The sequence below is a fragment of the Protopterus annectens genome, chromosome 1.part0 (genome assembly GCF_019279795.1).
Source record: "Protopterus annectens isolate FY-2018-M chromosome 1.part0, PAN1.0, whole genome shotgun sequence".
In the NCBI taxonomy this organism is placed as follows: Eukaryota; Metazoa; Chordata; order Ceratodontiformes; family Protopteridae; genus Protopterus; species Protopterus annectens.
Genome location: NC_056725.1, coordinates 933,133,622 through 933,161,443, shown reverse-complemented (window position 1 = coordinate 933,161,443; position 27,822 = coordinate 933,133,622). Strand labels below are relative to the sequence as shown.

At 39.0% G+C, this 27,822-nt stretch overlaps 1 protein-coding gene across 3 annotated transcripts in view; it reads left to right on the top strand.

Moving 5' to 3' along the window:
- Positions 1-27,822, top strand: part of KIAA0408 (KIAA0408 ortholog) — a 340,323-nt gene that overhangs the window by 187,685 nt on the left and 124,816 nt on the right. For all 3 annotated transcript variants that reach the window (XM_044064108.1, XM_044064091.1, XM_044064100.1), the window contains exon 3: positions 13,040-13,291. In XM_044064108.1, coding sequence (XP_043920043.1) covers positions 13,157-13,291 — 135 coding nt within the window. In that variant the 5' untranslated portion in view covers positions 13,040-13,156. The remainder of the gene's footprint in view (positions 1-13,039; positions 13,292-27,822) is intronic.

Below are 27,822 nucleotides of genomic sequence, written 5' to 3'. Positions count from 1 at the left end.
TGGAGGCAGCCACTTGGAGTTCTGTGCATACCTTCACAAAACACTACCACCTGCCTTTATATTCCAAAACTACAGCAGGCTTTGCCACTGCTGTGTTGCAGGGCATTCTGGCTCATCCCAGTTCCACCTAGTGCCTACCACCCTGTGCGTAGCTTTGGGATTATACCCATCTGTGATTACTGCAGCTGTATGCACAATGAACATAGTACAGTTTTGTACCCACCATAAATGTAGATGTTCGAGTGCTAATACAGCTGCAGTACAGGTTTCCCTCCCTCCTTCCCCTCTTGGTAAAGGCCTAGTGGCTAACACCTCCTCATACAACCTGATTGGGTTATCCTTCTATGGTGTATTTGCTTGCAACTACTGATTTTTGATTATATTGCATTGCTTGACTATATATATATATCTATATAGATATATATATATATATATATATATATATATATATATATAAAATTTATGTATTGCCTTCCTTCTGGGGGCACCTGACATCTGGGGCAAGAAAGACTGAAGAATATGGCGTCGGCTGTGTCTTATATACCCCTGTCGCACTGACGTCAGGAAAGAAAGCGACAACAACTGACGCCGGACCTAGACTTTGGAATTCGGCCGACCGAGGGACCGCCTGACGGCAGAGAACCCATCTGTGATTACTGCAGCTGTATTAGCACTCGAACATCTACATTTATGGTAGGCACAAAACTGTACTTTCTTGAAATCAGTTTACTGGGCCATCTTTCATTTCTTATATTCACTTAATTCTGTGCCTTCCTCTCCTTTCAGCACTGCAGCAAATCTCATGTTTGTTCTTTAACTCTTATTCTCCCTCATAACAAATGGCTCACCCACATTTTTCACCTTTCCAGACTGCGTTTTTTTATGGATTTCACCAATTTGCTGCTTAACCAACATCATGGGGAATAATTTATTATGCAGGAACTAAGCATATTAAACTCCATTTACCTCCATTCACCACAGGTAATTTGCCATAAGTAACATCAGCTTTTTCCAGCAACTTTGTAATTTCTTTCATATTAAGTTGAATTTGCTATGTCATGTCAGTCTCACAGCCTTTCCTCTAGATTGTACTTCTCAGTCTCTGTCAGCACCTATCTCTTCCTCAAAACTTAAATTTTGCACTGTATTTTTCCATGTCTTCCATCATCACATCACTAGTGGCCATATTCACAGACTACTGCCACAAATTCCAGCTTGTGTAACACACTTTAACTTAAAATAGATATTTATTTCTACCAGCTAAGAATGACCCAGGGGGATGAACAACTTTTTGAAGTACTGTCACACATATATGTAAATGTTCTTGAAGGACTAAATCCCAGAGTGCACCAACAGTTACACAGAAGTGGAAGTATATGTGGCATAGAGCTGTAAAATTCACAACAAGAATATGGATAAAATAGTGATCTTGCAAGTTGTCCATATGTGTGTGTGTGTGTGTGTGTGTGTGGGGGGGGGGGGCATCCTGCAGTGGATTGGGGCCCTGTTCACAATTAATTTCTCTGCCTTACTTCTACTGAGGCCTTGGATAGCTTTGGCTTTTCCATGTTGCTGAATTTGATTAAACAGATAACTGTAAAAATGAATTTTGGGTGAAGTTATCCAGGACAACAGAAGCTTTTGGAATTTCTTACTTGTAAAGCTATGGGACTGTAACTAAATAACAGAATATATAAGTACAAGAAAACTATTATCACACACAGAGTAGTCATGGCTTCTAGAAAGAAAACTTTGTGGAGGTTGTTCTGTATGTCGGGAAGCTAACAACCATCCAGATTCTAAACCACATTTTAAATTAAGCAAGTTATGTAAGATTAGAAATACTATCACGTCTTATGCAGTCAGTATGATCTGTAACAAATGCGTTTAATGTCTTCATTCTGAAAAAATAATTTTAAACTGGTAGTTGAACCATTTAAATGTTGCTTTCCTTATTTATGTATTTTTACAAGTAATGCATGTAAGAAGAAATTACTTCTGGCGTTGCAGAACACACAGTCCTTACCTTTGTTTTAATTGGAAATTTTCTCCCCTCCTGATGTTTGACTCCAAACAAGAAGAATAAGAACAGTTAATTAATGCATCCTCTACTTAAGATTTATTGAGATATTTTGCACATTTACAAAGTCGTTAAAACAAAACAAAAACACATGTCAGGATTGTTAAGTACCATTCTGTTGGGGAGTGGTCTTTCGTTGTCCTCTGTTGTGTGTTATCTGTCCAAAGAGACCATGCTCACTCAGGAAACAGATGGTGGAACATTTCATGTTTTGTACTAGTATTGGTCTTGCCTTTAAACAAGAAAATAACTTTAGGTTGATTGTGTATTCCTTGTAAGCTTTTAAAGACAGTGTCATGGATCATCAGATTAGCCTCATATTTTTTATTCATTTTTTTGCTGGCTAAGTCCCCTTGGACAAGTGCCCCTTTTCAGTGGTGACCCAAGAGCAATGTCTGGTTAAGTGACTTTCTTAACATCACATAGTAATCAAACAGAGACAGAAGGAATCAAACCAGGTATCCTAGACTACAGGAAACATCTCATTGCCCTTGTCTATCTGTCACTGACTTATATAAACATGCATTTGCTCCCTTCACCTTTAAATGACTGCTGTGTTGTACTGTACATGCAGTAAACTCTTGCCCCCTTACAACTTGAATCCATCAGGTAATGATAGCTAGATGGCCAGTTATACAGAGGGTACTGTCTAGCAGCTGTTTTTTGCAGTGAGCTAAAAATTAAATTGCAGAGGATGCCGAGATGCTTATAATTAGAATATGTGAGTAAGACCTGCTCAATAGGCTGTCATTTCTTTGTCACTGATAAACATTACCACTCCTTCCCACATGTACACATATGTACACATACCACATACTGGCTGTCACTAACAGGAAAACTCTTTAACTGGAATCTAGCATTTCAATCTAAGCTTAAGGAGGGCATTGTAAGAGAAATTAGATAATCTAATACTAATCACTGTTGACTCGCTACATTCTAAAGTAGCCACGGAGTCATGTCTTGTTATATGGCCAGTCACATAACAGATTTGCATTCCTGTTCCAGTGCTGATTCAGTGCTGGCTTAAACAGTTACACTGTTAAGGAGAGAGGACATCACAGATGGGTGTTTTTGTGTTGCAGCTTACATACTTATGACAGTGTGATGCCCAGCGCCATAGGTCTGAGTCAGTACATTCCTGCCAAGTAGGCCATTTGTAAGATTGACTGTAGCTGCTGCTTTTACTCTGCGTGATGGATTTTTTTTCTCGAATTCTGATGACTTTGCATGTTTTTCTTACCTTTTATCTAACCTGTAAAGTATGCAGTATCCCTGTATATATATATATATATATATATATATATATATATATATATATATATATATATATATATATATATATACACACACACACATATATATATGTGTGTGTGTGTATATATATATATATATATATATATATATATATATATATATATATATATATTTATATCATTAAGGCAGTGCACAATAATGTGGTGAATGTGAGCAGGACCAGCCTTTCATCAACTGGTGCCCAAGGCAAAAGGTCTCCACAGTGCCCCCCCCCCCGCACCACCCTATGCCCCTATCCTGGTCTACCTACACTGTCCAGATTACTGGAAAAGCACCCCTGCTACAGTGGTCCCCTAGGTGGCCAACTAGTTGACCTATGCCTAAGGCCGGCTATGATTGTGAGTCATAACTGTGGACTACCTGATAGTGGCTTTACTGGTGCTGTAATGTAGCAAAAGACAATAGCGCTACAGTGGTTTCCTCTGCTACTTAGCATCTCTTAGATGTACATTTCAGTTCGGAGATGGGGCATCTTTTGGGCAAAGTCTGCATGTCTTTCTTGCGTAGATGTGGGTTTTTACTAGACATTTCTGTTTTCTCCCACTTTTTGGAGAAGTGCCATAAATGAATTGATTGGCAGTCCTTCAGATTGCCTATAAATGTATGTGCCTATGCAAAAATAGTTTCTGTTTGTAAATTCCTGCATACACTGTTGGAAACTCCTGGTGTTCTGGCTGCAGTGTGATTCTCAAACAGTCTGGAAATATGTCGTAATTGACAAGTATATTTCTTGGCATTTTAACCTTTCAGAGTTCTGCATGTCTTAATTTTGCCTGATTGAATTATTTTATATATTTTCTGGCATGGTTTTCTGTTTCTCATCTGTCCTGAAACTGTTTTCCCCCTCCCCCACCCTATTCTTGTGGTGGTGTTATAGTTGGTGGCTTTGCAGTTGCCCACCTGGTGTTCACTCTTCTTAATACAGAGATAACATTTGAGAAGGCCAACCCACTTGGGTACTTAACCTTGGATTTTTCTACTGCTCTTTCTTCCTCTCTCCTTGCACTTTACTAAAAAAAAAAAAAAAAAAAAAAAAAAAATTGCACTTTATTTTGCTTTTCTCTCTTCTTAAAAGTACTCAGTTGTATTTATTCTGCTCCATTTATTACTGCTTGGTAGTAGCCTGATTAAATTGTAACTGGTACTTCCTACTTTATTACTTTATTTTGTTTTTACTGCTTGTTCTTAAAAGTACTTAATTGCATTTATTCTGCTGCATTTATTACGGCTTCTTAGTAGCCTGATTAAATTGTAACTCTTATTCTAAGCCTTTCGTTTAAGCACTTGGGCTCCAGACCAGTTGTTTTACATTAAGAAGGTTTGTGGTCTGAACTGTTGTGGCAGGACAGGTAGCTTACATCCTTATAAGTTGGGAATTGCTGATTGAAGGCTCAGTGTCTGTTATTCTAAAAGTGTATTAGTTCTGGTTAAAGCACTTGGACTTCAGACCAGTTATTTTTCATTAAGGATGTTTGTGGTCTGCACTCTTGTAGGAGGAGAGGCTAGGCTCTGCCCTTCTGAGCTGGGAATTTCTGGTTAAAGGTATATTGTGCCTGCTTATTTGAACTGTCTCTTTCTGAAATTGGTGCGCCTTGTTTGCTGTAGCATAGACTAGATTCAGGCATCCTGAATCTACTTTTGTTTGTATAACATGAGAACTAATCCAGGCCATCTCTTTTGGCGAAGGTTCCCCTGCACCCTAGTGGCAGGAGTGTGCAGTTAGAACTTGTCTGATTGAAGACTGCTGGAACGGGTCTCAGTTTTGAGCTTTTATACTGGTTAATTGGGCAATTTGTTTAAATCAGTTTGCTCGTTTTCTTTTGTTATATAAAAAATATTGCACTTTATTCATCTGCTTTTACTGTATTTGTGTTTCTTCCTACTTTATTACTTTATTTTGTTTTTGCTGCTTGTTCTTAAAAGTACTTAATTGCATTTATCCTGCTGCATTTATTCCGGCTTGTTAGTAGCCTGATTAAATTGTAACTGTTATTCTAAGCCTTTGGTTGAAGCACTTGGGCTTCAGACCAGTTGTTTTACATGAAGAAGGTTTGTGGTCTGCACTGTTGTGGCAGGACATGTAGCTTACATCCTTCTGAGTTGGGAGTTGCTGATTGAAGGCTTAGTGTCTGTTATTCTAAAAGTGTATTAGTTCTGGTTTAAGCACTTGGGCTTTGGGCCAGTTATTTTACATTAAGAAGGTGTGGTCTGCACTCTTGTGGGAGGAGAGGGTAGATTCTGCCATTCTGAGCTGGGAGTTTCTGGTTAAAGGCTTATTCTGCCTGCTTATTTGAACTGTTTCTTTCGGAAATTGGTACGCCTTGTTTGCTGTAGCGTAAACTAAATTCAGACCTGCTGAATCTAGGTTTGTGTGTATAACTTGAGCATTAATCCAGACCATCTTTTTTTGGAGAAGGTTCCCCTGTACCGTAGTGGCAGGAGTGTGCAGTTAGAACTTGTCTGATCGAAGACTGCTGGAACGGGGCTTGGTTTTTAGCTTTTTATTGGTTAATTGGTTAATTTGTTTAAATCAGTTTGCTCATTTGCTACTGTTATATTAAAATATATATATATATATATATATATACACTTTATGCATCGCCGCTTAGCTAGGGTTAAACTGTTCCTGGCGCAATAAAGTCTGCTCTTCAAATTTTCCTTTAGAACGAGCCAGTTTTTTAGTTTTAGGACTAAAATCTGTTTCTTTGAGCTCAACACTTGTTCAGAACTCTTTGTAAGCACTAAATAATCTACAAATTACTACATCACTCAACTTTCCTCATTTGTCTAGAGCAAAACAGTTTTTAGTACTTAATAAATAACCACCTATCCAGGCATGTCTAAGGGTCAGCTCCCGGTGTTTTCTCCTGTCTATCTGATGAATCTGGGCATCTTCGGGCAATGCAGCAATTGCCTCATGCATACAGACAACCCTCTCCTCCTACCACCCAACACTACAACCTGTGAGAGATGCACTTATATAGCCAAACTGTAAGCAAAGTTCTCTTCACCCAAGACTGGACTAGACAGTCAAGAGGAGAAGGTAAACACTTGCACCCCACCACACTCATCACATAGTCCCTCAAAACCTACACCACCAAAACACACACATAGAAACACGAAACACACACCTACATTCACGGAGGCTCTCAATAAAAATCTGCTCAAGCAACAGAGATCTCCAAAGCAGAAACGCAAGCAACCTCCACCCCCAACACAACCCAAATGACACATAGCCCACAAACTCAGTGTGCTACTCAACTACAGCCCATAAGGCATAACAACTTACCCAACACTCTAGTCATAGGTGACTCTATAGTCAGGCACACTGATGTTCCACTCACCAGGCTAAACAAAGAGAAAGTTACTGTCAGCTGCCTGTCAAGTGCCAGGATCTGACACATAACGCACACACTCAGGACACTCCACAACAAGTACAAATATGACTCTGTCATTGTCCATGTTGGTGTGAATGACCTGAGACATACCTCCCCGGACTACATGAAAAGAGACATGGAGGAGCTCTCTGACCTTCTCTCCCAGGCAGGTATGACCCTAGCCCTGAGTAGCATCCTGCCATCACCCAGAGTGATACCACAGTACAAGGACAAAATGATTGACTTCAACAATTGGCTAAGCTTCTGGTGTCATTCTAAGGGGATCCAGTATCTGTCTGCCTGAGATAACATGATCGACAGACCATTATGCTTTGCCAGAGATGGCCTGCACTTGTCGCCCTTGGGATTCTGGATACTGGCTAAGGCTCTGCCACCCCTATAGTGCTTTTTTTAGGCAATGTTCAAATGGCAAATTCACCACCTTAACAGGTACAAGCAAGTAAAATCTGAGGGTAGTGCTACTCAATGCTAGAAGTCTAAGCCTCAAAATGCATTCACTCGAGGCAGTCCTTAAAATGGAGAATATTGACATCTGTGCAGTGACAGAGACCTGGTTCAAGGCTCCAGAGAGCACCCCTGCATTACCAGGCTATAATTCATACCACACCTTTCGGCTACTTAACCTGGACCGAAACACTAAAGGTGGAGGCGTTTCCATATTCGTTAAGGATATCCACACATCCAGGCAAGTTGCTCAACATAATGCATCCGAGATTATCCAAGTGCAACTAACTCTGGGCAAGACCGTAATCCAAATTGTAACTTGCTACAGATCCCCCACCATGCCCCAGGATTCCCACTCCTCATTTCTTGATACACTGGAAAATATTAGGGTACATCCCAACACCCTAATAATGGGCGATTTCAACTACCCCACCATTAACTGGGAAAACTACTCATGTACAAACCCTTTTGCTCAACATTTTCTGGAATTCATAAATTCCAATGCCTTGGATCAACCTATCCACACCCCCACCAGGGGCATCAATATCCTAGACCTGGTCATTACCAACATGGGCGACTGGTGTTCCACACCAGTGGTCAATTCCTCATTGGTCAAATCTGACTACAAGCTAATCACCCTAGACATCCACATCCCGCCCGTAATAGGGAAACCACCGTAAAACATTTTTCCAAAGGTAGCTTCACGCTTCTTAAGACAGAAGTGGCAAGCTTCACGACACCCATGCAGACGGACAATAGAGGTACGACTGCTGAAACCTACACAAATGCACTTTATAAGCACTTACACAAGTGCATGGATTGTGCTATCCCTAACAGAACCAAGGTGCTATCCTCCAACAAAAGGAAGCCAATCTGGTGGTCCACTGCCATAAACAAGCTGTACAAGAGAAGAAAGAAACTGTTGCAAAAAAAGAGTAAAATCCCACGATTGGAGGAACTCCCTCATCAGCCTCAGTAAGAAGCTGAGATCCCTCATAAAATCCTCCAAAGCTAGTTATGAAAACAAAATCGCCACTAATTCGAAATACAACCACAAAGCATTCTATAGCTATGTCAAGAATCTCAATGGCAACACTCAGATCTGCTCTGAGTTACAGCACAATGGCACTAAATATACAGAACTAACTGATATTGCCAACATCCTGGCAGATAGGTTCAGTGCTAACTTTACCCCCCTCTCACCCCCTAAAGGGCCCATCTCTGTACCAGAAGAATGCAAAGTTCCTGTAATCACGGCTGCATGGGTAAAAGCCACACTCTCCAAAGCCAAGAACACAGCATCCATGGGACCTGACAACATCCCAGGCTGCATTCTACATGAACTGCAGAATGAACTGGCACTCCACCTAAGCACCATGTTCAGTTATAGCCTCACCTCAGGCTTTGTGCCCACTGAGTGGTGCACAGTGACGGTTATCCCACTCCACAAAGGGGGAGCCACCATGGACCCCAGGAACTACTGCCCCATTAGCCTAATGAGCCTGGTCTGCAAGGCCATGGAATGTATCATAATGGATCTTATACACAAAGACATTGGTAATCTCCAAACCTTGGACCCCACCCAGTTTGGGTTTGTAAAAGGCACATCATGTTTCCTAAACCTGATAGACTTTTTTGAAGCAGTCACCAAAGCTGTAGACGAGGGTAAGGTGGTTCACACAGCCTATCTAGCCTATCTATCTAAACAGGGACTTTAACAGAGACTGATTATTACTTAATAAAGGTCTTTCCTTTATTCCTGCCCAGATTAGTAACATAAGTGAAGTGTTGACTGACAAAGGAAAAGTGTTTTACTCCTAACACCAGTGACAGAATGTTTCATTAAAACAGATTTTTATAGATATTTTAACAAGAAAATATTTCACATTCTGAATGGGAATCACTTATGCCCCTTCAACATGATAAGGAAATAATTATAAAGCCTGCAGACAAAGGGGTGGAATTAGATTACACTTCCTATAACACACTGATGCTGAATATACAATACCACCACCATAAGGCCCATTATAAATGAGATAACCTCTATCTTAAAAGATACACACCAATTAATTTGTTGTCTATTACTGGGAATGTATGCACTTGTTCAATTATATAATTCTGATAAAATGTTGCTATATAAAAGATTTTTAATTTTCTAGACATTACCATCACTAAGGATGACAATGGTAAACTGAGTCATACCATCTACAGAAAATAACATTGTTAAAATATACATAAGAACAAATAAATTATGGAAGGGATCAGGATGATAGATGGAAACAAATATCAAATTGGAGGACATGAGGATAGAGAGGAACTATAATGAGAAAATATTCAGCAGGCCAAATCATTATCTGGATCCATTTCCACCCCCCTTTACAGAGGAAAAAAAAGTCCCATCAGACATGCTGAATGTAAGTTATATAAGGAAGTTATATAATTTCAGACTAGATATACTAGTGATAGAATCTTAAAAGATTGTTATGTATTGAAACATAGATTTCACACATCCTCAGTTAGATATCAGGTTTAAACTAACTTTTTAGATCGACTTGCACTAGTTCAAATTTGATCTACATTGGGATGACAACAATCTTTTTGAAAGAGCGCATCTACAATCATATATAAAAAAAGATCAGCTTTTAACTAAACATATACTGAATAATCCAGAACACAGCTTTAGATTCAGAATACTACAACTAGTATATCCATTTTCAATGAACTAGAAAGCATAGAGCTGCAATGGATTCTTAAATTTAACTCCCTTTGGTTTTATCTGTTATTAAATATACATTTTTAACAAGTGATTTATATAAATATTGTATTTACAGACATAGAAATAGATAGTCATATTCGTATTGTTTACATATTAAACTATATTTATTGATTTATTTATTTATTTATTTATTCATTAATCCTAAAAACATATATGTATATATCTTTTAAAGACTTTGATATATATTTCTACATAACATTCTATGTCAGTTTTTATATTATATCATGCTTTTAATATTAAACACTATACTTGAAAGTATAGAAGTCTTCATTATCTAGCTTTGATTGTTACATAGCTATATATTAATATATGCAGTGCTATTTTGATTGAACAAGCTATATAATTTATAGCGGCATATATTTGTTCTCCAGCTATGAGAGCCGTTTCATGATGGTACATATGAATGAAATATGCTATCATGTTACCAGCTTTTATGCTATCAGTGCAATTTGATTTAAATGTTTAGAGTGAGCCTTTAGATAGATATATACAATGTTTTGAATCATCATACTAATTAATGGATACAACAATTTATCAATTAAATGTACTATATAAGCATTACCTTAGCTACAGTTGTATAGATCTGAACTGAAGAAGGAAGAACTGTTTTGCTGCATAATCGTGGTGGTCCTCATCCTTGTGTTTTCCTACAGCCTATCTAGAGCTCGCCAAGGCTTTTGACACCATCCCCCACTCTGGAATTTCAGATAAACTCATTAAACTAGGTATAAATCCCTATGTCACAAGATGGGTTGCCAACTGGCTCACTGACAGAATCCACACTGTGAAAGTAGCAGACTCCAAATCCGACTTCAGACCATTGACAAGTAGAGTACCACAGAGTTCAGTCCTGGGTTCTGTACTGTTTGGTATCTACTTTTCTGAAGTACAGGCTAACACAGAAGGTCTTTGGCTAATGAAGTTCGCAGATGACTGCAAACTAGGAGCCATAATCAAAACTCCTAACGATGTGGACATCCTACAGTAGGGCCTCATGGAGACAGATGCTTGGTGTCAAAGCCATGGCCTCAAGATGCATTGTCATCCTCTTTGGTAAAAACTCTGTACCCATGAGCTACCACATAGGTGGGAGTCTTCTTAACACCGAAAGTGTGATAAGAGACCCTGGGACACGTGGACAGTAGTCTCTCCTTTGATAATCACATCACCACAGTAGTCAGGAGATCCTTCTACATGGCACACCTCATCACAAAAGGTTTCTCATCCAGGAAAAAAGAGGTCATTGTTCCCTTTTACTTGTCACTTATTAGACCCATTATAGAGTACAATGTCCCTTTTGGTATGTAACTCACAAGACATCTACAACAACTGGAAAGGCTGCAGAAATTCCCCACAAAGAGGATTACCGGCCTCAAACAGATGCCCTACGCAGATCGTCTCAAAAAACTCCAGCTTTACTCCATCACATATCGCCTACTCAGAGGCGATCTCTGCCTAACATACAAAGCTATTTCAAACTCAGAGATTTTGGACATGCTCCACGTAAAGAATTCCCAATCCCTCTGAGCTACATACTCTCGGGACCTAAACCTTGTCACCACAATAAACAGAACATGCTGGAGGGATAGATTCCTGCCCAGAGACTTCCCATACTCTGGAACCAACTACGTATCTATATTAAACAAAGCTCCTCATTAGCACTCTTTAAGAAAAATCTTGATGATTAGATGGGAAATAGGAAATTCACCCCGAGGATCACCTCTATGGCTCTGCTCAACAGGGGCACAGGAAAATAATTTTCTTGGGTGGCGAAAGTCAGGGTACCTTTTTAGCTAGGCTTATATAGGCCCTAGGGCCAATAGCCTAGCACCTACCTATGAACCTATGAGTGAGTGAGTGAGTGTGTGTGTGTGTGTGTGTGTGTGTGTGTGTGTGTGTGTGTGTGTGTGTGTGTGTGTGTGTGTGTGTATGTAATTCTTAGTATGTGTGTACACGTTTGTGTCTGTGCCAGTGTATGCATGTGTGTGTATGTCTGTGAGAGCATGAGTGTGGCTTCGTGTTTGCGCATGAGCATGAATGTGTGTTTTGTGTGTGTGTGTGTGTTTGTGTGTAACTGTATGTGTGCACTTGTTTGTGTGTGTGTGTGTGTGTGTGTGTGTGTGTGTGTGTGTGTGTGTGTGTAATTGTGAGTATGTGTGTGCACTTGAGTGTGTGTGTGTGTGTGTGTGTGTGTGTGTGTGTGTGTGTGTGTGTGTGTGTGTGTGTGTGTGTGTATTCTGCAATGGATTCCTGCCCCATTCAGGATTACTTTCTCTGCCTTTTATCCACTCGGTGCAAGGATAGACTCTAGGTTCCTTGTGAGGTATGCAGCACACCTGGGAAGAAAAGTTGAAATAAAATAACTTTAGAACACTAGAGGCTAGATCAGTAAATGGATAGTTGCAGAGATGTATAAACTAGTTTGGCCACATGTTTCTTTGTTCTGTTTGTATAAAACATCTGGTAGAGAAATGCTCAAAACATGTTAAGGAGTTAAAACTAAGGCGTTTGATAGAAGGGTCTGAAATCACAGACTTTGAAGTGTCTCAGAAAGCAAGTAAAATCAGCAAGTGAGACTAGAAGGGTGCTGTTTTTTCTGTTACTGTATTCCATAATTCTGCAATAATTACCGCAGGCAGTTTAGCAGAAGAGAACTAACATAGTGGTCATTATCTGCTCATTAAGCCTTTGTCAAAGGATGTTCAGATAGGAGCTTGGTTGCTGAGTTGGAGCACTATGTAATATGTTCAGTTCTATCGAAAGCACTGAACATACTCCTATGCAGAGTAACATTTGTAATCCTTACCCACTCGTCTCAGCAGAAAGACAAAGTGTAAAGCAGGCCAAAGGGAAAGTTGTATCAGGTGTTAGCACTGGTTTATGAAAGCTAATTGTTGTAATTCTAACCGCATTTGGAGGTAGTACAGAGCTTAAGGGAGATGACTGGATTAAATTTCTTAGTTGTTTTGTTAATGGAATATCAGTTAAGTGCTACTGTCATTAAGGGCCTTATTCTTTATTGTTTAGCTGGAATCCAAGGCAACTAAGCACTACACAGACAGAAACCCCCAAGACCTCAAAGAAGCTTTCAGGAAGGAAAGAGAAGAGCAGAAGCGCCTGTTGACTGACACTCACACTGCAGCTATGGACCTGAGAAAACAGTTGGAAATTAATGAGAACATCTGGAAGAGGGAAAAGCTGGAGTTACTGGAACGATTTGATAGTGAAAGGAATGAATGGGAGAGGCAACTGAAGGATATGCAGAAGAAAATAGAAGAGGTATGTATTTTATTATGGTGCTTTCATTCTAGTTCATGGGTAGCGCAAATACAGTTAAAAGAAAAAAAAGGTTCCTTTATATGGTGTTGGGGGTTGGCATAGTCATTAGGATGTTTACTTCATAGACACAAATTACAAGTTTTGATTGTTATCTCTGTGTTGGGAAATTTGGCAAGGTTTAAAATGGCTCACAAGGGCAGATAGCCTAATATGAGCTTATGTTTAAGTTTGGTTACATGTTCTTTTCAGGCACTGCATACACCTCAACATTTTCCCTCAAGAATTTCAGACTTAAGACAAAAAAAAAAGAAAAAACAATGGGGGTGGGGGCAGGAGTCCAAAATCGGGGACACATTTTGAATATCACTCTGATGCACCTAAAAAAAGGTAATTGACCACATATTTTGTATCAAAGTGCATTTTCTGAATAATAAAAAGTATGAAATTCTAATGTCTGGTGTTATTGTCTTACTGTAATCCTCAACAATTTACCAGAAACTAGTTTTCTTTTTTTTTTATGAAGGGCAGGGCAAACATGTGAGGCAAAATCAGCAATGTTCTTCCAAGTTAGGGACATTTTAGAGGTACGAGGCACAGGCGAATTCTATTTCTTGGGAGAAAGGGCACTGCGAGTTGCAATAATTTTTCATGTTTCTGTTTCTAGTAAATTAACTTGTTTAAAATATATTTCATGTGCTTGGCTGTGTAGTGAAGTAACTGCACTATATTTTTGATGCTGCAGATAGCTAACCGTGTAAATTAGTGTATCAGTTGCATTCATGATGCCATGGTTGACTTGACGTCACTTGGCCATTGTCTTTTCCTGCAAGGGGCCCCCCTCCAAAGTATTTGCAGCACTTAGCATATACTGGATTTACAGCAACTAGAAGCAGCCAACAGCAGACTAGGCAGTGACTAGCATTTGTATGTCAGCTGCAGGAATGCACCTGCCATTGGCTTATGAATAAATTGTTTAGAAGAACCTTGGAAGCATAGAAAAACAGATGATAGTCTTGTCTGAGGCCTCTGGTTGTTTGTAATACCTGTTTATTTATTTTATTTTATTTATTTTACATTTGTTGACCAGGAAAGTCCGACTGGTTATATGTCCATTTTCAGCGGAGGCCCGGGGAGAAAAGCTCAGTACAGACACAATAAGACAGAACAGCACAATACAATATGAAATACAATAGAGAAACAAAATACAGAGAAACTGTTACATATTTACTTAAAACCATTCCACTATTAGTATAATTCTAGATAGAGATTATACAATATATATGTAGGTCACTTTCCAAGTTCCCAGCCCCAACATTCAACAAGCTTATTTAGTATTTTGTGTCTCTGTATGTTACTTAAAATACTTACTAGACTTCACTTAATCAACAAGTTTGTACAGAGTAACTTGATTAGGATTAACTAACAATGCCAGGAGACACTAATTGGCCAAACAGTAAAAGAGTGTGGGAATTAGTCAGGGGTAGAGCAAGGACAGGGCCATCGCATTGTGAAATAGTGATTAAGGTTTTTTTTTTAATTGGGTTAAAGAGGGTTGTAAAGTTAGTTCTGTAGGAAGAGAGTTACAGGCTTTACCAACTGAGTTGGTAAACAGAGTTTCCCCAGCTGAGTTGTTTGCTTTGAAGGTGAAAGCTAGCATTTTGTTGGAGGATCTAAGAGTTTTAAGGTTCTGGTAGGGGGTGATGAGAATTTTAAGATCGGGTGTCCATTCTGGCTGGTATAGAATCATGTGGTCAGTTACTAGTTGGTTAGCCAGTAGAAGGTTAGGTAGTTCAAGCCAGCCTAGTAGTTTGAGGTTAAGGCAGTGGTGGGTCCTATAGGCAGAGCCAGTGGCAAATCTGGCAATATGATTATACCTTGTTGTTTGCTTGTTTAGGTCAGTTTTACTCAGGCTTGTGAATAAGGGGGAGGTGTAGAGAAGTGTGGATAGTAGATGAGTGCGAGCAAGAACAGTTCTGGCTAGGGGAGTTAAGAAGGATTTGATCTTGTGTAGAGAGCCAAGTTTTTGTTTACTGTTTTAATTGTGTGATTGATATGCAAGTCAAATTTCAGGTTGTTGTCAACAGTGACTCCTAGGAGCTTGGTTGAGGGGTCTGGTGAGATAATTGTGCCATTGTTAGATTTAATGGAAAAGGTTAGCGAGAAGGACTTATGAGATGGGAAGAACAGCAGCAATTTAGTTTTTTTGGGGTTTAGTATGAGACTGCGATAGAGGAGCCAATTTTCAACCATGCTAAATGTGTTTTGGGTTAATGTCAGTAGTTCTTCTGGGGTTGTAGCGGAACATATTAGGGTTGAGTCATCTGCATATTGAATACATTTGGTGTATGGTATTACTTTATGCAAGTCATTAATGAATATGGAAAATAGGAGGGCCCCTAAGATGGATCCTTGGGGACTCAAGTGTTACAGGTAAAAGGGTAGATAAGTTACCTTTCCACAGGACTACCTGTTGTCTACTCCCAGATATGACTTAAACCATTGTATAGCATGAGTGTCGAGGGAGATTAATTTTAGGGTTTGCAGGAGTAGTTGATGGTTTACCTTATCGAAAGCTTTGGAAAGATCTAGGAAGATGGCTGAGGAGAGTTTATTACTGTTACAATTATGATTTATGACATTGGTAAAGGATAGTAGGGCAGTGGTGGTACTGTGGTATGGTCTGAAGCCATGTTGAGAATTTGTCAGGTGATTATCAAGAAGTTAGGTTAGGAGTTGTCTTTGGATACATTTTTCCATGATTTTGGCTAGAGGAGAGAGTATAGCTATGGGTCTGTAGTTTGAGAGGTCAGTGGAACTGCCTCCCTTGTGGAGTGGAATGATATGGGATATCTTCCAGATAGTGGGAGTGGTAGATTCAGATATGGATCTGTTGATCATAATGGATATAGGGTAGTCTACAGCATCAGCTGCTTTTTGTAGGTAGTCTGCAGGGAGGGGTCAGCGACAAGGGTAGTTGGATTTTGTTTTTTAATTAGTTTATGGATAAATGATGTTGAGACTGGTTGAAATTTGAAGGTATTTTGGGTACTGGGTGTAGTGGCAGATGGATTTGGTCCACTGTGGGATAAGGTATTGGCAAGGTTTTGGATGGTTTCTGTAAAGAAGCTATTGAAGGAGTTGGCGACCTCTACAGGAGAATTTGAGTTGGGAGGTTGAGGGGACAGGGGTGGTGGATAGTCCTGGATGGAGAAGTTTATTTAGAGTTGCCTAGAATTTATGTGGTTTGTTTTGGTGTTTCTGTTGTAGGTTGTAATAGTAATTTTTTTTGTCAGTCATGACAGATTTTTTTGTGTCATTCCTTAATTGTCTATAATGGAGTTGATCTGTGAGGTTTTTTGAGACTCGCCAAGTGGCCCAAACTTTATTTCTTAGTAAGATTTTTTGCCTAGTTGAAGCTGTAAGCCATGGGGTAGTTTTATGTCATCGGGCAAGGTTCCGGCTTTATGCATGTGGGGGTGATTGTTAATAAGTATCCAATCTAATATAGTTTCTTTATTGTTAGGTTTAGTAATCCTAGAGGGGGAGGATATAACTTGTGAGAATCCATAAAGGATGGTAAGTAGGGGGTTCAGAGGAGCATGAGTACCAGTCTATATTAAAATCTCTGAGTACAATGGTTTCTTGGGGATAATTATTTGATACCCAGTTTAGTATGTCCTCAAGTACTGGTATGTTTTTGCCTGGGGGAATGTAGACACAGGTAATATATATAGTTTTGTTGTCTGTTTACAAGTGTTTCAGGCAGGATAGCTTGCAAAGTTCGATGAGTTTGTGGCCCAGCACACCTTTCTGTCATAGCAGTGAAGCAAAGTACATGATATAAATGGGTGGTGTGTCTGCATGTTTTTCAACAGCTGCAATTCACATGCATTTTTTAACCAGAATACTACAGTACAAAAAAATGTGTATTGCAGGAAATAGGTAAACTAGTTTATACATGCACCTGTAAAAAGAAGGAGAATGAAAAGTCTAGTTGCTGAATCATTGTATGGTGAGACTATTTCCGTAAGATGGAGTTTTCTAAACAAGGCAACAGTGAATGGTCAGAGTCCTGTAACTCTATCTCCTCTGAACCTTAGCTTAAGTAGAAAATATTACATGCTGCATTTGGAAATATGAGAGTAACTTTATGCTTGTGTAATTCCAGAGTCATATTGCTAAGCCTAGTTGGTAGTTTAATGAAGGAAGCTTGCTGTATGCTTACATTGTATTTCCTTGTACAAATCACAGTTCTTTTCTACTCTGTATAGCAAAGTGCTTTGCACATGTAAGTCATAATTAAATTGGAGTGATTGAGAGCAGCCTGTGTACACATCAACATTCACAAACAAGCTGAGAGTTTACTAAGTAGGTTTTATTAGAAACAAGAATGTTAGCTCAATCACCCGGGAGAAATCCCAATCATTTTTGTGGTTAGGTTCCTGCATTGTTTTTTTCTTGCTTTAAATTCTCCAAGTCCTTTGGGTTACTAATACCATTACAAAGCTCTTGAAATTAGTATTGTTTGATTCTGTGATGCTAGTTAAAAGTGCTTTTTAAAGGACCCGCAATATACCCAGCACTGGCGCCTTCTGCAGTTTTATATAGAGTTAAATGTATCAGTAGCATATCTACATATGACTGTAAATTATTTTTTATTAGACCTGTTGCTCATGCTACGATTGGAACTGCCTGGGTATGCTTCTTCCACATTGCTGTCATTTCTGCCTGCAAATCCTGGTATTTTATGACTCTGCATCACTCACAGTATGTAAGACACTGTAATCATTGTCGGATCAAATTCAGTGATCCGTGTTACTTTTGTCTTTTTCTCCTGGAGTACTGTATCTGGTTTTCTCTCATTGATTTTTGAACTGTTGGTAATTGGTGTTCCCATGCAGTATAGACTTCATCATTCTCTACAATGCTTTGCAATTCATTTTTCTCATTTACCTCAATGTTGCAGTGTTTGCACAATGCCCAGCGCAACAGTTTTGCCACATTATTGTGCCTTTCAGTGTACAGGCCCTCTGCCATGAGTGTGTCACACTCATCAACAAGCAAGATGTGCGACTGTTTCCAGTTCTTTTTTATTTTTTACAGCACCTGCACTTGTCTGGTTCTCCCACATGTTTGATGGACTTTGCAAACCAATGTGTATGTAGTCCATTATCCTGGACCACCATTATTAACCACTCATCTTCTGGTTTTAGTTCACATTTCAATCCGTAACAATTCTTGCATTAAATCCTGATCAGCATGAGGTAATTCCAGGAGATCTCCATACTTGCCACAATGTTTATGTTTTTCCACATTCCTTTCCTTCTCGTCTGATCTTTCCCATTGTATTCTTTTCTTTTTTGGCACATTCAGTTGCTATCTTGATTTTTGTCTTCTAGTTTTATTTCCATTCCCGCTTGACATCAATATGCTTTTGCTAAACTAAGCAGGGAGGTTATCTTAGACTTCTCCTCATGTTTTCAAACTTTCATTGTGTTTGGATTTAATGAAGTCAGTTGATATGTATACAGCCGCATGGCTGCAGATGCATACATGCAATCAGTTTTGAGGAGGCCCATACCTCCTTCAAAAACAAGGAATATATAATCTTGGTATTCAGTGTTTTTATACATATCATTTGATAAGTGTGAAGCATTTTTCGTGTTTTCCTGTCCAACTGATACCTTTTGGGGCCAGTCACTCATCCCAAAACTGTAAGTTAGAACAGGAACAGCAAATTGTTTTGTAACTTGAACATTATTCCTACATGTCAAGGCTGTTTTGAATATTAGTTTTAGTTTTCTGAAATATTCCTTACTGAGTTTTATTTGCATTTGTTTGTGTTTTATTGCCAGTCCTTCATCATTTCCCAAATATTTATATACTCCTTTCTGTTCAAGTGTCTTTATCACATTCTTGTCCCAGATTGATATTTTCTTGGTACTATAATGTTCCTGCTTTAAACACTGATTTTGCACATTTATGAAGATCAAATGACATTCTTATAGCATCTGAGAAAGTTTTAACCACTTGAAGTTGTGCTTTCAGCTCCTCATCTGATGAACTGTACAGTTTTAAGTCATCCTCAAAAAGTAGATGAGAAGTCTTTAAACAAGGTTGTTTTCTAAGAGCCAAATTGTAACCATGGCCTAATCTAAGTAAACAGCTTAATGGGTTAAAAGCAAGACAAAAAAAAAAAAAAAACAGCAGTGAAAAAGAAACACCCAGGAATATCCCCCCTTTTAATTTTTATTCCTAGAGTAATAATTTGTCCTTTGTCATGGCTTAACTGCAGAGTGGTTTGGCACTGTTTCATGGTCACTGTAATGTAATTGATCAATGTAGGGTGTATCTTGTACATCTGTAAGCACTCCTTTATCCATGAATGTGGGATGCCGTCAAATGCTTTTTTGTAATCTACCCATGCCATACTTAGAGTCTTCCCCTTTTCAGAATTCTCCATCGTGGTTTTATTTAGCAACAAATGATTCTTTGTTACATAGGGCTTTCTTTTGTTACTCTTTTGTTCTAGTGCCATGATTCAGTTTTTTCTAAATATCTGTAAATTGTTTCTGCAGCAATTCCAGTAATTAGTTTGCACATATTTGGAAGGCATGTTACTGGTCTGTAGTTTTTAGGATGGCTTACAGGTTCACTCTTAAGGAGGAGTATCATTTTTCCTTGTTGGTAACCAGGTTGGTGTCCATTCAGATCTGCATACACGTAATTCTTACTCAGAGCTAAATCTTTGTGTAAGGGCAGCCATGGTGGTGCAGCGGTTAGCATTGCCACCTCACAGCAAGAGGTTCTCCGGTTTGATTCTCGGCTGGGGTGCCTTCTGTGCAGAGTCTGCATGTTCTCCCTGTGGTCGCGTGGGTTTCCTCTGGGTGCTCCGGTTTCCTCCCACATCTCCAAGACATGCAGTAGGTGGATTGGACACGCTAAATTGGCCCTAGGTGTGAGTGTGTGTGTGTGTGTGTGTGTGTGTGTGTGTGTGTGTGTGTGTGTGCCTTCTGTGGAAGGTTGGGCGCTGGGCTGGCAACTCGACACCGTAAAACTCCACTACCAATCATGAGCGGACATATGATCCGCTGTGGCGACCCCTAACTGGGAAAAGTCGAAAGAAGAAGAAGAAAAAGAAGAAGAAGCTAAATCTTTGTGTAAAGATGTTAACACTTTTAGGGATATTGTTTTAGTTTTTTGCCTGTGCTGTTTTCTTTAGTTTATTATTTGCAATAGTATTTGATAGATTCTGGTCTGTTTTGATACTTTGCATTGCTTTTACTATGTCTACTTATTTTTGTTGATCTTTTCCCTCTTCTGTATTCTTCTAACAGTGACACTTTTCTTAGTGGCTTTATAGTTTTCTGTACTCAGTGCTTCCATGGCTGCATTTTATTTCCTCCCTTCCTTTCTCTTATTGCTCTGTTTATGGGGTAGGACTTTATCAGTTATTAATTTAGATGCACACTAATATATCCTGTTTATTCTGTTATATCACATTCATTTCTCTTAATAGTCTTGATTACTATGTTCATCTGTTTTATCAGACTTCTCACATTTTGGATCTTAATTACTTTGTGTATACTATTTCTTTCATCACTTTGAAATTATATATCCATCTCTATTAAGTTATTAATCACATTTTTGTAAAAAAAAAATTGTTCCCTTGGAGCTTTTCTCCCCGGGCCACCACTGAAAATGGACTTGTAATCCAGTTGGACTTTCCCGGTCAACAAATGTAAAATAAATAAATAAATGAATGTCAAGCAGGTTGTCTCCTAGATCATTTTCTTTTAAACTGAGAGTGCATTCTTTGCTCTCCTTTTCCTTCAGGCATTCTACAGAAAGTTCCAGAACATCTTTCTGTGACATATTCTCTTCAGGTGCATCCCTGTCTCATCTGTTGCTCCTTCATATGGGAAGTCATCACTCCACAACATTGCCTGCCTCAGAGTTGCCTTTATTTCCTGCTCATTCCTTTGCTGTACAACTTCAACTGAATTTTTTTTATTATTTCCTACAAAAGGCTACAGGGCATCATCTTGTAGTAAGTCTTCAGATGCCTTCTGCTCCACCTGTTTCTCCTTAGTTTGGGGACTCATTATTCATCAAGTTGTGGCATTATCTGTGTTGGATTTTTCTACATTAAATCTTTCAATTCGCAGGCAACTTGCAACTTTAGTTTCTGTTTCTTTAACTCCTCCATTATTTGTGCTCTTCCATGCAAGCATCCAGTATGGCTTGAGAATACAAATAGGCCCTTATTTGAATGTGTGAGCACTCATTATGCTATACTCTGATACTAGTGCTTTATTAGGGTCTAGAACCCACAACTTCCTTGTTCAGAGGCATGCGTGCATCCAGATCTTCTGCACTTGCAAACTAAATGTACTCCATCACTGAGCTCTGTTACCCAAGTCACGGAACAGCAGGAGCTTTGATTGAGCACTTAGTAACATTTGGACTGAGTCTGTCTGATTGTCCTTTACCCGGTGACTGACATTTCTACATCAGCTTAAGTCTTTCTCTCAGGTTCTTGTCCGTCACCTTCCCTGCCACCAGTTGTTAGGCTTACTGGTTTGGCGTTTTCTGGACTGATTTTACTGCTTCCATTGAACAAGAGGGCACTTAAAGCTATTTCCCAGAGTTCTTCTGGTCCATGTGCTTTTTTCTCCAGTAAGCTGATCAGGTAATTTTCATTCGTCTTTACTTTTTGTCCACCCATCCCTTACCCATCTTTGTTTTCTTATCCACCCCCCCCAACATGGTACTCTTCCATCTTTCTCTTTTGTGAATATGAAGGCAAAGCATTCAGTCCTAGATTAATGTCCTTATTGCCCATAACCTCCCTTCCATCACTGATCAGTCTCTTTAGATTATTATCCTCTACTTTCTCTCTAAAACTTTGCAGACAGTGGCATTAATATAGAATATGCTATAGCCAACAAATTGCATCACATGTGCCCATGTTCACACACACATACTCACACACATATATGTGTATATATATATATATATATATATATATATATATATATATATATATATATATACATATGTAGATATAGATATATATGCTGACGGTATAGCTCTCCCATTCAGCATCATTATTAACAGATCTTTAAAGGACTCGTATGTCCCCAAACTCTGGCGCTCAGCTTATATTCTTCCTCTCTACAAAGGAGGCAAAAACACCAATATTTCAAATTTCCGCCTTATTGCACTGCTCTCACCAATCTCTAAAATCTTTGAAAACTGCATCCACCTCCAACTTATGCCGTTTCTAACCCAAAACAATCTTCTTACACCTACCCAGTATGGCTTCCGCCCAGGCCACAGCACCATAACCGTCCTACTCTCTTTCCTAGAAACTGTCAATCTAGCCCAAGATTCTGGACACCTGATCTCTACTGTATTGCTAGATTTGTCCAAAGCTTTCGATACTGTTTCCCACAAGCACCTCCTCTCTCATCTCTCAAATCTTCATCTCTAACCAAGCACTTTATCCTGGTTCTCCAGCTATCTATCAGACAGATCACAGTCAGTCAAATGGAAAAACTCCACCTCCCCCTTCTTAGCTACTCCTACTGGTGTACCTCAGAGATCTATCCTAGGGCCAATGCTTTTTAACATCTTTATTAATAACTTTCACTCTGCAATTCCTGATGCCAAAATCATTCAATATGCAGATGATTCTACCTTGGTCTGCTCTGCCTCTAACCTCTCTGAATTGCTCACTAAAACCCAAACTGCTTTTTCAACCACCGAAAACTGGATGCGCCAAAACCACCTCTCTCTCAATGCCAATGTTGTTGTTCTTTCGGCTTTTTCCCGGTAAGGGGTCGCCACAGTGGAACTCCGGTCTGCTAATGATTGGCATTAGATTTTTACGAAATGTCGAGGTGCCAGCTCGATGCTCAATGAAGGCACGCCCATGTACGCACGCATGTCTTTCAAATGCTACTCAACCATGGGGAGGACATGCAGACTCCACACAGAAGGCACTCCCAAGCCAAGCCGAGAATCGAACGGGAAAACCTCTTGCTGTGAGGTAACAACGCTACCCCCAACAAAGACTCATTTCTATAACAAAGATACTTTCAGATTCCTGAGTCAAACCAATTCACCTATAGAAGTGGTTCCATCTGCCAAACTACTCAGCATTACTATAGATGAATACCTTAAGTTTGACATCCACATTCTGCAAAATATTAAGAGAACCCACCAAAAACTTGGTGTGCTATACAGGAATAATCACTTTCTCACACTCTACTAGGCACACTCTGGCCACTACCTATCTTCTGCCCTCCTTACTATGCGGAGCTCCTCTTCTAACCAGCCTGTCCTCCTCCGTCACCTCCAAACTAGAAAACTGCTATAATAAAATCTCTAAATTTGCCACCAAATCCAAACATTCCACCCATCATTGCCTTAAGCTACAATCTCCGAATTGGCTAGAACTCCCAAACTACCTAAACTACCTCCAACTCACCACTGCTCATAGACTCGTATTTCACCCTGCTAAATGTCCAGCTGTAGCTAATATCCTTCCCCCATACACCCCTAATAGAACTCTCAGATCTGAACACCAAAACTTGATAGCTATCCGTAAGCCCAAACGTCCTGCTGGCCATCTCCTCCTCTCTTTCTCAGTAGGTAAAAAATGGAATTCCCTCCCCTCCACTCTAAAAACTATACCAAACTCAGAAAACTTCAAAACCCAGCTTTTCAAACACCTGTCCACTAAATGGAAATGTACCTGCTTTCACCCTACCTAAATCCACCCAACTACTTGCCCATAAAATGTTTTTGTTTCTTCTCTCCCAGGTTCCTAAGCTCTCTACATCTCCCGTAGCTTGTTTTTCTATGACTGTATCCAAGCTGTCTTCAATTCCTAAAGCTACCTACCCCTCATCACAACTGTGTAAATATTGTAAATAGTTTCATACTTTAAATGTGTACTTGTAAAGATTTTATATTTTTACTTTAAAGGTGTGTATGTAAAGTGTTTTCCCCACATACTATGCAATGAGTGCCCACATAAATGAACCTGTATAACCCTTAAGATCATCTACAATGATGTTTGTCTGATTATTGTGCAACACTGTATGTACATTTGTTGCAGATTGTTCTAGATAATGTATCTTTACATTTCTGTATTACTATATCTGTACTGTATTATGTATTCGGAGATTTTCTCCCCGGACCTCCACTGAAAACGGGTCCCTTGGGCCCAGTGGACTTCCCCGGTAATCAAACTGGAAATAAAAAAATAAATATGGGTGTACTTTTGAAGAATGAAAGTTCGCTACTTCGAACTTCAAAAGTACACCCACACTAACGCAAAAATGCACTTTCATGAAAGTGCACTTTCGCGAACCCGCTAGACCAAATGGACTAGCAGTCACGGACCTTAAGGTTAGGGCATGGGTTAGGGTAAGGGGATAATTACTAGGGCTATCCCCTTACCTTGACCCGTGCCCTAATTCTAAGGTCTGTGACTATCGCACCACAGTGGAAGACATTCCAAATCGAGCTCTGTCCTCCACTGTGGTGCGATAGTCACGGACCTTAGGGTCAGGGCACAGGTTAGGGTAAGGGGATAGTTAGTAGGGCTATCCTCTTACCTTGACCCATTCCCTAGCCCTAAGGTCTGTGACTATCGCACCACAATGGAGGATATAACCCATTTTTCAATGTCCGTCATTGTAGTGCGGTAGGTTCCGTGTAGTGAGCTTAAGCGAAACTGCACTTTCGTTAAAGTGGGCATGTACTTTCCCATTCCGAAAAAGTGAATTTTCGTTGTAGGAAAGTACACCCCTATATATATATATATATATATATATATATATATATATATATATATATATAAGTACCAAAAAACGTCCAGCACTAAAAAAGTAAAAAATAACAGCCGTTTTGGAATAAAGGCTTTATTAGAGCCCAAACAGTCTGCCCCAGTGTGTGACCGCAAAAACAACAATACGTAAATATCAAGCACTCACATTTCAACAATTCAACATTTAAAGGTGCAGTCATGTAGAAGCACCTGGACTGATAAAAGACACAGTATTTTAGCTAAACCTAGTAAATATGTGTAAAACAACACCACCTATAGTCAAAATAATAAGTACATATATATCAATCTATTTACAAAGTACCATAAATCAACATATGTACATACACCAACAAATATACAATTACAAATATTTATAAATGCATATACACAAATATAAATACCTGTATAAATTCCTTCATGCATCAACATACATACATGCAAAAACTGCATGAAATACAAATTCATACAAATGTATTTTAAACAGCAAAGAAAAACCAAGAAAGAGAAAAAACAAAATTTAATTTACCAATGGTCATTAAGACCGGGCTTGAATAAAGCCCCCAAATTAACTATCCACATTAGTCAAAATTTTATGTTTGACTACCTCAGATTTAACCCTATCAGTTACTTTGTCAATCCCTACAAAAACAAAATGCGCTGTTGGATGAACTAGAATGTGCTTATATAGTGCACTACACATTCTTTTGCACTTAATGTCACTTAAATGGGTGGCAATTCTTTGTTTTAGAAGACACGAAGTCTGTCCAATATAAAATAACCCACACCTACACAAAGCCATATATACTACCCATGAAGTATTACAGGTAACAAAGCACTGAATATCATACACTTTACTGGTATTCTGGGATGTAAACTTAGTGGTTTTGGACATCAACATACAATACTTGCAATGTCCACAAAAAGTACTTCCCTTTCTTAATATTTCAGATCCTGTTGGAATCACACCTCTTTTATAATGTGATAAATATTCACCAATATTTTTGCCTCTCCTATATCCAAACTGACACTTATTTTCTAAAATTGTAGACAGAAAGGGGTCATTATGTAGAATAAACCAATGTTTATCAATAATTTGTCTAATCAAATAAGTATTAGTATTGTCACTCTTATTTATTGGTTGTGGATGGTCTTGTAAAAGCACAGTTCTATCAAGTGTTTTACTCTCATTAAAAGCCTGTTTTATGTTACTTGTTTGATAACCCCTAGCTTTAAACCTAGAAATTAAATCATGTGCTTTAAATTTATAATCACATGCATCTGAGCATATTGTTCTGATTCTCTTAAATTGTGCCTTAGGTATGTTGTTTATTGTATGAGGTGGGTGGCAACTGTTCGCATGTAATATGGAGTTCTTGGAGAAGGGTTTTCTATACAGGGAAGTTACTAATGTACCATCTATTGTTTTAGTGACATTTACGTCCAAAAAATCTATGGTAAATAAATCAAGTCTCCCTGTAAAGATAATTCCAAAATTATTGGAATTCAAGTATTTCTTAAAATCAAACCATTCTTCTACACTACCCTCCAAAACCACCCAACAATCATCGAGAAACCGACGCCACATGCTAAGGTGTCTAGAAAAGGAAAATGTTCATTATAAATCATCATTTCCTCCAGGTAGCCCATAAATAAATCGGCATATATATATATATATATATATAAATGGATCTAGAACACTTGCTCGAAAAAGCAAGTGTCCGAATCCATATATACTGATCACAGTTTAACAAAAGCGCTTTAATCAAAAAAGTGCTTCCGTTAAACTGTGAAAACAAAACAAAACCACTAATTAAATGTTTTTGCAGGGGGGGCTTCGCCCCCCCCCTGTGCCCCCCACACACCCCTTACTTCATCAGGGTCGCACTACAGTGGAGTAAAGGAATATTTCCTTACTCGCTGCTTCGATGAACAGCAGTTTCGGGTATGTGTGAGTACGAATTTGACTTTCGGTGAAAGTTAAATTCGCACAAGTGTCCGGGTTCCATATACATATATATATATATATATATATATATATATATATATATATATATATATATATATATATCTTGTCTCAAGATTCACTGAAGATTGACCCACTTTACACTCTGCTCCTTTGTATATTGCACTATGCTTGTTCATTAGAATGTATATACACATTTTATTTTTCTATAGGATTAGTCTGAACTACTCTGTTGTTGTTTGTTTCTTTATTTTTTTTGTGACATGTTTGTATTTCTCCCCAGCTGAGCCTGAAATTGGTCAATATTGATCAGTGCACTACCCTGCTAAACATGTGTGTGTGTGTGTGTGTGTGTGTGTGTGTGTGTGTGTGTGTGTGTGTGTGTGTGTGTGTGTGTGTGTGTAAACTGAAAAGCATGGCTTTCATTGCTTTACCAGAACTAAACTTTACAAGGAGAGTGGGATATAGAATGGTTTCATGAATATGAGATGTTAAGTTGTCAATCTCGCCTTCATTCTTGCTGGATGGGTTCGGAGCCGAACCTCGGCTCCGACTCAGCCTATTACTAAAGCTCGAGAGCTATTTTTACCGGCTCGAGGCTATCCTATGTCCCGTAATGCTAGGCGTGATATACCCAGATCTCGTTTGCAGCTTCAGCCACAAGGTTGCGTCTTTCTGCCGGCACAGGTTGCATTAAAATTTTTTCTTGGTTTTAGTCAGCTTTTT